Raw genomic sequence first — 10,051 nt, forward strand, 5'->3', positions numbered from 1 at the left:
TACCTTCCGATGAGTGAGAACTCGCCCACGACGCCCAGGCGCCGCATGGCACTCAGGAGGCCTCGCACCGTCATGCCTTCGCAGAAGCACACCACCACTCTGGCCTTGGGGAGCCGCTCTCGGAGCTTGCGCAGGAGTCGGTCAAAGCTCTTCTCGCCCGCATTGCTGTAGATTTTGTCCGAATGCGCAATGCAGAGGCCTTCCTGGGCTGCCAGCTCTTTGAAAGCGTCCATTCCACTCTCCCCATAATTCCCTGTCCAGAAACAATCAGCAGATGTTCAAGACAACCGGGCAGCAGCAACACTCACAACGTGAATAAGGACTCATTCATCACGGAATGGAGAGGACGGACTTGCCAAATAATTTGTAAATATAACTGGGCCTGATGGAAGATCTGGATGGATCAACAACAGCAATCAAATGTAATCCAATGATCAACTCTGTGAAAATAATGAGAAACTATCGAACTAGCACGTCCATGGTGAAACAAATTTTGAGAAATGAAGGACCGCTGCCCTATTTTACAACCATGATAAATAGTGGCTGTCCCAAATTTTAGCAACGTGGGAGAAATCAGCACACTGGGGTAGGAGGTCAACCAGGACAATGAGAAGGCCTGTTCATTTGAGGGTTGGCTTCAGTTGGCTGCCTGGTTAAGAGACAGACACTCGTGGTGATAGCAAGCCCAGCCTCATTTCCATGAAGAGTGAGTTAGCAAGGCAAATGGAATACCTGGTCAGGCCCGAATAAGCAGACAAGAAACGGGTACATGGCTTAGTCAAAATCCAGCATCCTCTGATGAAGTGATGAGATTATGGGAGATTTCACTTTATGTTTTCATTTTTATTTTAGTATCATTCTTATAATAAAATACACTTTAAAAAATGAAGACCTCATAGAAATCAGTGAAGTAAAACAAATACCACATTGTGCCAGTTCTCTCTCTCTCTATTTCACTGATGACTTTAGCTCCTATTTTATTTTATTTTTATTCATTTTTTTTAAATTGGGGAGTTGGGGAAGGGGAACAGTGTTGGGGAATGGGGGAAGGGGACCAGCCAAGTTGTTGTTCTTCAATCTAAGTTGTGGAGGGCGCCAGTCGCCATCTGGCTGCCCGTTGGCAGCTTGTGGCCTCTAAGCTCAAGGTGCTGTATTCAATCTTCGTTGTGGGTGGGTGTAGCACCATCCCATGTGGAAGTCGAACCAGCAGCCTTGTTGTTAAGAATGCACGCTCTATCCACCGAGCCGTCTGGGTGGCAGCTCAGTTCAAGGTGCCAAGTTCAGTCTTAGTTGCGGGCAGTGTAGCCCACCATCAAACAGGCCGTCTTGTTAGGAGCACATGCTCTCACCCACTGAGCCATCCTGTCTCCTGTTGGCAGCATCAATGGCCCATGTGGGAATTGAACCAGCGGCCCTGTTGCTCAGAGCCTGCGCTCTTTAGCTAACTCCTAACTAACTGAGTCACTCCGCCAGCCCAAGCCCCTATTTTATTTTAGTGTCCTCTATATCTCTACCCCTTTCCCCAATTTAGGGGATTTTGATACCCATACAGATGATTGAATACTATGCCCCCACAGCTTCTCAGCTCCCTCCATCCAATGATATTGCCTGTAATCCACCTAATTCTATAGTCACACTTTTGATTTTATTATCACAAGGGTTGTGAACATCTCTGAATGTGGATGTCAAACATCTCAGTCTCTGTTTCTCCCCTCTTGTCTTTCAAGCTCATATATTCTACTACCCATACTGCAGCATTCACCCAACCTCACAGAAACCTCAAATCTATTTACCTCCCTATTTTTCTTTCCATCCTCCCTCTCAATTGCCTCTAAGCCCAGCTTAGATCTTATAGCCTATCTTCATAATCATTCCCTTGAATATTCTTTAACTCTCTTATGTTTTCCTGACAAAATCCTACTGCTAGTTAAACCCACCATTCCCCTATTCCATGTTTACACCTGAGCACCTAAACATAGCTGGAAAAAAGTCACACAACCTTGATGACTGATTTTATTTCAAATTCATGAGCATACATATGAAAAGGGGCACTTAACAGTGCAAGGAGATTATACCACATCTCCCCAGTAAATAAATATTCCTAGTCTCTAACATGATTATTTTTTTTTTTTAGCTGAGCCATCCTGCCACCTGTTGGCAGCTCAGCAGCAGCTCAGCTCGGGCCGGGCATTGAACCGCTGTTACTCAGAGCTCGCACTCTTGAGCGAGCTCTTAACCAACTGAGCCACTTGGCCAGCCCTAACATGATTACTTTTATACCTACTCTTCTCTCTTCAAATCTCCAAACTACTGACCCCACCCCTGAACCCCATCTCAACTGGGATCTTCATTTCATTCAATAAGAACGCAGAAACAACCAGACAAAAAGTATTTCAGCCACAACATCTATGAAGCTTTCTTCATTGGCACTCGTATTCTCTGGCATCCCTCCTATTGTAAATTTGAAGTGTTTCTGCTTCAGGATACAGCCAACTGGTGCTCATGAAAACGAGGGCACTTTTTATCTATTCAAGGACTTTCTCCTGCAGTTGTCCCTTCTCTTTTGTAAAATCTATTTCTCCCTTCTAATGGTGGCAATGAAAAACATAACAAAACAAAACCAAGAAACCCTCTTGAACTCTGTTCTACTTGAGTCACTACCTCATTTCATTCACTGCTCCTGTTCCCAGCAATAATAGTTATCTGGGTCAATGTGTTCACTTCATCATCACCCATTCTCTCCTTTACCACTCATCTCCTCATTTCTATCACGTCAGCATCTCCTCAAACTCTTCCCTGTCAAGGTCACCAATTATTTCCCTGTTGCCATATTTCATGATCTGTTCTCTGGCTCCTTCAGCTGAATTCAACAGCTGGCCACGCCCTCCTTGAAACACTTTATCCTCTCGGTTTCTGGGACACAGCCCTCTCAGGGTTCCCTTCCAACTCACTGACGACTCCTAAAAGTGTTTGCTAGATATTCTTTCTCTGCTCAGCTTCTAAATATTGTCACGCTAGGACGCGGTCCTGGGAAACTTTCTCTTTTTCATCTATAGTCTCACAAATCAGTCATTCACATTCTTTCAAATGCTGTTTCAATACCATGGCTAAATCCTAAATATAGATCTTCAGACTGGACTGCCCTTTGGAACAAAAGATTAGTACATTCAAGCACCTACTTGACGTACCCACTTATAGACATCTTAAACTTAACATATCTGAAATAGAATTTTCTTTCCTCTCTACCTCCCAAACCTGCTTTTTAGTGCCATTACTCACTAAATTGTTCAATAACAAAATTTAGGAAATGTTTCGATTTCTATCTTTCTCTTCTGTGGATCCATTTCTGTGGACTCTATCTCTAAAATGTCCCTCATCCAGTCTCTATTTTTTGTTTCAATCTCTGCTCCCTTAAATCAAGTGTGTTAGGTCAGGTTCCCTAAAAGCAGAGCTGAGATGAAAATTCTTGTTCAAGTTATTTATTGAGGAGGAGAGGAGAGAGAGAATTAGGGTATGACAGGAGGGGGATTCCAAGTAGGATTATCATCTCAGCTAGAGATTAACTTCAGTCTGATTCCATAGGGAATTAAGCACAAATTAATAATATTTGGTGTTGGCAAGACACAAATATATTCACTTTTGATGATAGCAGTTCAAATTTTAGGTGGACAACTTGGAAGCAGTTTTCAACAATTCTCTAGGTAAATATCACATAAAAACAGCAATAGTTAAGTCAAAATAATTTTAAAAGAATGATGTTATCAAAAAAAAACATAGGACTTAAATTTCAGGATCTACAAAGTTTTATGGGCATAGTAATAAAACCTAATAAGATTTCCTTTATTTTTGAAAAGAAAGCTTTCTTGTTTCCTTTTTTATAAGATTAATTATCACTGAATGTATTTGCCTTTTAATACAACCACCTTTACGTGGCCTAATACAGTCCAAAAGGAAGCATTAACACATCACAAACTCTGCAGCTCCATGGACTGTGGAAACACATCAAGGCTCAGACAAGAGGCATTGACTGATTACAAGGGAGAAAACTGCAGCTGGCAAGTAAATGCCTCATCTGTCTGCAGGGGAGGGCATAAGGAAGGAAGTCAGATGCCTCTTTCTCACCATAAATACAGGTTCAGGAATCTACAAGGTATAGGGACACCACCAGCCAACTCTCCCAGCAGAAGGCACTGTCAGTCTGACATAAGATGGCGTTACAAGGGAAATAACTTACTGCTAAGGTGCCACCCTTAGACTTCAATCACAGAAAACTATTTTACTCCTTTTATCAAAACACATGCAGAATAAATGAGCAAGACTATTTGATGCAGTCAAAAAAGAAAATTCTCATTTTAAAAATCTAGGGAAGGCCTTAGACATATTCTGTCCAAACCCCTCAGGTTCCCAACCAGGAAATTGAGCCACAGAGAAGAGAAATAGCTCACCAATGGGCATGAGGCTTGTTTGTGTTAGAACTGGAACAGTTCTACATTACTTGACTCCTAGGTTACTATTCATTTCTCTTAATAGCAAAAACAAAAACAAAAACAAACAAAAAACAAAAAACAATCAAACATGTATATTTTCGTAATCTAAAAAAAGTGTTTGCATAGGTCAACAGGTCCCATGAAATATTTGTCCCAATTTCTTTATTATATTTTCGTGTTCAAGAGCAATTTTTGTTACTCAAATTGATAGAGAGCCGAGTCCCATATATTGGATCATGTGTAAATAATCCATTTCTCTCATGACCCCTAAAAGACCCCAAATGAATTAATGTATAAATTTCCTTGATGGTAGCCCTAATAAAGGAAGAACAACCATGATGACTATACTTTTATAAATCTTTATACTTTAAAAATTGCACTCAAAAACATTATCTTATCTGACTCCTACAACAACTGTATTGTACTCATTATATTGATAATGGTACTAGATATAGAGGCCATACAAACTGGGAAGAGATTTGCCTCCAGGAAGCTTAAAATCATGTTTCTTTCACTTAGTAGCAGCAGAACTAATGACATGACCAGGACTAGCATAAGAAGTGCTAGGGGTTAGGAATCAGGAAAAGCTTCCTATAGAAAGTTCCACTTGTCAGTGAGGATTTGGAGAAAAGGGGACCCTTGTGCACTGTTGGTGGGAATGCATATTGGTATAGCCACTATGGAAAACATTATGAAGTTCTTCAAAAATGTAAAAATGGAACTATCATTGGATCTAGAAATCTCACTACTAGGTATATACCCAAAGAAATATAATTAGTATCTCAAAGAGATATCTGCACTCCCATGTCCATTGCAGCATTATTCACATTAGCCAAGGTATAAAAACTACCTAAATGCCTATCAACGGATGAATGGATAAAGAAAATGTGACACACACACTCACACAACACACACACAAATGACAACATGAATGAACCAGGAGGACATTATACTAATTGAAATAAGCCAGACATAGAAAGATAAATACCATATGATCTTACTTATCTGTGGAATCTAAAAAGTCAAACTCATAGATAATTAGAATGGTGGTTACCAGGGGTTGAGGAGTGGGAAAAATTGGGTAGATGATGGCCTAAGGGTCCAAAATTTCAGTTACAAGATGAGTAATCTCTGAGGATCTAATGAGTATGATAACTGTATAGTTAATTATATATATGAGGTCAGATCATTAAGTTCGCAAACTCATCCTAAAAAAAGTGCTACATACCTCATTGCTGAATATCACTATGATCACCTTCAAAGTACTACCCTTGGGAAGCTATGCACCAGCGCCAGTGCCTAGTTCACCCTTCAAATCAATTTTGGAACTCTTTCTGGAATGGCCATCAGAGTTGTTATCAGATTACCCTTGATGTCCTGAATGTCATCAAAATGTCTTCCTTTCAATATTTGCTTTATCTTTGGATAAAAAAAGAAGTCATTGGGGGCCAGATCAGGTGAGTAGGGAGAGTGTTCCAGTACAGTTATTTGTTTACTGGCTAAAAACTCCCTCAAAGATAGTGCAGTGTGAGCTGGTGCATTGTCATGATGCAAGAGCCATGAATTTTTGGCGAAAAGTTTAGGCTGTTTTTGTCTAACTTTTTCATGCAGACTTTTCAGCACTTCCAAATAGTAAACTTGGTTAACTGTTTGTCCAGTTGGTACACATTCATAATGAATAATCCCTTTGATACCAAAAAATGTTAGCAACATCATTGAAAACAAGTTTGCGAACTTAATTTTCAGAACTTGTATGTGATAATATATACTGTATCCTTAAAACTTGCTAGACAGTAGATCTTAAATGTACTCCCCCCAAACACACAAAAAAGATAACTGTGTGAGGTAATGGATGCGTGAATTAACTTGGTTGTGGTAATCATTTCACAATGTATAGGTATATCAAGTAATCACATTGTATATTTTAAATGTATACAGTTTCATTTGTCATTTATACCTCAATAAAGCTGAGGGAATAAAAGAAAGTGCCTTTATTGTGAGTCTTCAAATATAAACAGATTTCCCACAAATAGAAAGATAACTAGGAGACATGCATTCTTTGCCTGTCTACCAGGTCATGAGCTAATGATGCCAGACTGAAACCAAAACACTCAGCACACAGCCCACCCCCTGCCTCTCCTCCCCTTTCCATCCTGCTACTCAGGCTTCCTCTTGCCTTCCCAGGTATTGCAGAATTTCTTTAGATACTTCTCTGTGCAGCCCTGGAAGGAGCTGTAAAAAACTGGCTTTCAATAAAACTCTTAAAGGATAAAAGGGAAATGTAATTGTAAACACTCAGACCTGGTAGAAAGCTGCATATTTACATTCAATTAGCAAATAGTTCATTGAGCTCTCAACTTGAAAAAAATCCCTGGGCTCTGTACTTCAAGAGTTGCCAAGAAATATCAGACATGGGCTCTGTCTTCAAAATGATGAATAGTACTATGCCTGCACTGTGCTAAAATAGCTAAGCATTTCATTTATTCATCACAACAATGCCACATAAAAGTGATAGTTCCTTTTTTACAGATGAGGACGTGAAAGCTTTAAGAGGTTAAGTAACTTACCCAAGGTCATACAGTGGTGGGTCTAGACATTTAACATCTAAATTTTACACTGCCTCCTTACATGGACTTATACCTGTGAAGGCATGACACAAGCATACAAAATACAGCAAAAATAATAAGCTGTATATGCTGCATGGGAAATAAAAAACACCATAATACTAAATCTCAGAATAAGAGAGCAGGGAGGATCTGAGAATACCTCTTGGGAAAAATAGGAATGAAATTGGGCCTTGAAGAATGTAAGCAAAGGACTGGTATTCGGGGTGAATAAGAGTGGATGAGAATCCACAAAAGGTATTTTTAGCTAGAGGAAATAGAAGAGAAGTCCCACTGGAGCAGAAGGTTCATGGTTTATAGAATGACACTCTATATAACGGATCTCTAGTGAAGCATCTGTCATACCACTAAAAGATTGCAACATGGAAGTGCGCTATATGTTGCTGTGTTGTAACAGATTTTATAACAGACTTTATCACTGTTATGATGTTGCCTAAAACCTAGAGAGTGAGACAGGAAGGGAAGAGTGGCATCTGACAAAGGCTATAAAATATAAAATGAACATATGTTGGAAAAAATCTTAATTTCTATCTTATATGGCAAAAAGATTTATAGGGAGCAAATCAAGATATTCTGTAAAACTAAGCTCCTAAACAGAACTTGTGGGAGGATTTATGAGCAGGAACATGAGGTTTATAAATAATCCTCATTGTTTGAAAAGGATAAAAGTATTTAAATAAACAGAAGTGGACATTATTGTCTATACAAGGCCAAAGTTAAGAAAGGTACTGAAATGTGGATAAAATATAGAACTATCCCAGGAGAGAAAAAACAAGGGCCACACCTCTGAACTTTCTAAGCTACATATGATTCTGAGGAAGTTAGATGTGATTGTTATCCAACCAAGTCAACAGATATTCATTCATAAAAGATTGATTTGTAATGAATTGATTTGTAATGATTGATTTGTAATGAATTGATTTGTATGAAATAAAATTGTCTTGGATTTCATAATCACCTGTAAGAACTACTATCAAGGCAAAAAGTAGGCTATAAAGACTAGTGCTTATACTGATTGAGGTTTTTTTTTCTACTCTTAGAATATTAAGGATATATTTCAGAAATAATCTGAGCTCCATTTCATGGCTAAAATAACATTTGAGCCATAATATGAACCAAGTTCAAATCTTGTTATTGCATCTTCATAAATTATCCTGTTCAAACAACAGCATTTAACATAGTTCATCCCTATGTATTTATACATCAATTATATGAGAAGACACATTCATACAGGGAAAAAAAATTTTTTTTTCACTTTCCTTAAAGAAGGAATGCTTTCACTTTGAAGATTCACTAGTCTTATGCTCTAAACCGCCTTAATTCCTGCCTTACTTCATGCTTACATTCCTCCATTGGTATTCTATAGTAGTCTCAGGCTCCCCCATGATTAAATCTGTAGGGTCATGGACCAGTCCCTGTCCGAGGGCCTCCTGGGATGAATTGGACAATGTTGCTTTCACAGTGCCTTCTGGAAACCTAATGCAATATTCAACAACCATTATTATCACAAAATTCTCCTTTTTGACCTAAATCCATTTCAATGAAATCTAAATCCATTTCCTCATCATTCTCAGTGGAGACAGATATCAGCCAATTTGAATGAATTCTTTATTTTTCTTCTTCTTTTTTGGAAGTCTTTCTGGAAGCCACAGTTCAGCTTTCTCTTCTCTAAGAGAAACAACCCCTATTACTTTAATATTTCCTGGCAACTTTTTAATTTATTTGTTTTCCCTACTTAATGCATGGAAAATGTGATGGTTCCGCTGCCTTCCTCCACACACCTGCAGTCAGCATTATGGGTCAGTCAGAGGTGAGTGAGTCATCACCCGCCTTCAGGGCATGTAAAGAAATTTATATGCAAGGTCAGTGAAGGAACTGTCTCACACAGGGCCATCACAGAGAATAAAAGGGAATCATTTTACCAGCAATTTCCCAACCCTACCTCTGATTATCCCATTTTGGACATGTATAGTTATACCATCCAAATGGAAGAAGGAAATTTACCAAAAAGTGACTATCATCTCTATGCAACGGAATTGAGACCAAGTTACCTTTGCCCTTTGCCTCATCACATTTTCAGGTATGCTTTATAGCTGAGTGAATAAGAGGATGAGTGTTGGAGGCAGATCAACCCGGATTAACTCTTGGATCCTGGATAAGGAGAGGTAGCCTTTAAGTGTTTTATTTAAGCTTTGATTTCCTCTTGGGTACAATGGGGATCATAACATGCATCTGAAAGACTTGTCATGGTTATTAAATTATATGTGTTAATGATTGCAAAGTTCCTGAACACAGAAAAAAATTCAGGGAGTGGGGCCTAATTTCACTCTCCATCTCTCTCTAAAGTTATACAATATAAAATTGGACATAAGGCTTTTTCTCATGACCCAAGAGCTTTAGATTCCATTACTTTCATGCTCCTATTTATAAAACTCAAGCTCATGATTATTTCTTTAACTGCAATGCTTTGCTCTCTTCCTATGGTCACCTTGTTCCTAGGTTGTCCATAGATATGCCACACTTACACAAAGCACTTGTGGAGTTCCCTATTTCACTTGTGGACTTTTGGAGATTACATGATGCATTCAGAAGTCTATGTTTGCCTATACTGAGTCTCTGACACCAAGTCTTCCTTAAGTTTCAGCCATTGTATCAATTTTAGGGCTTTATGCAACAACCCGGTTTGTTATGGGATAGAGAAAGAAGTGCGAGAAGGAAAAATGTAAGTGGTATAAAAATGCAAAAGAACTTCATCATTCATTTTGGAAGGCATCATTTTTTTCATTTCAAATTTTACAGGGAGGAAACCAGTTCACAGAGGCAGCCACTAGAAAACCTGTCCACTATCTCTACCTATGTGACACTGAATATATTTACAATAAAAAAATGGAAACATTGGGGGCCGGCCGAGTGGCGCGTTGGTTAGGAACTGGCTTGGGA

At 39.0% G+C, this 10,051-nt stretch overlaps 1 protein-coding gene across 1 annotated transcript in view; it reads right to left on the minus strand.

Annotated features, from left to right (window-relative positions):
- The window catches only part of GRM1 (glutamate metabotropic receptor 1), a 391,756-nt gene that overhangs the window by 263,730 nt on the left and 117,975 nt on the right, over positions 1 to 10,051 (minus strand). The window contains exon 2 of the mRNA XM_019638971.1: positions 4 to 253. Coding sequence (XP_019494516.1) covers positions 4 to 253 — 250 coding nt within the window. The remainder of the gene's footprint in view (positions 1 to 3; positions 254 to 10,051) is intronic.

The sequence above is a fragment of the Hipposideros armiger genome, unplaced genomic scaffold (assembly GCF_001890085.2).
Source record: "Hipposideros armiger isolate ML-2016 unplaced genomic scaffold, ASM189008v1 scaffold_41, whole genome shotgun sequence".
Classification (NCBI taxonomy): Eukaryota; Metazoa; Chordata; class Mammalia; order Chiroptera; family Hipposideridae; genus Hipposideros; species Hipposideros armiger.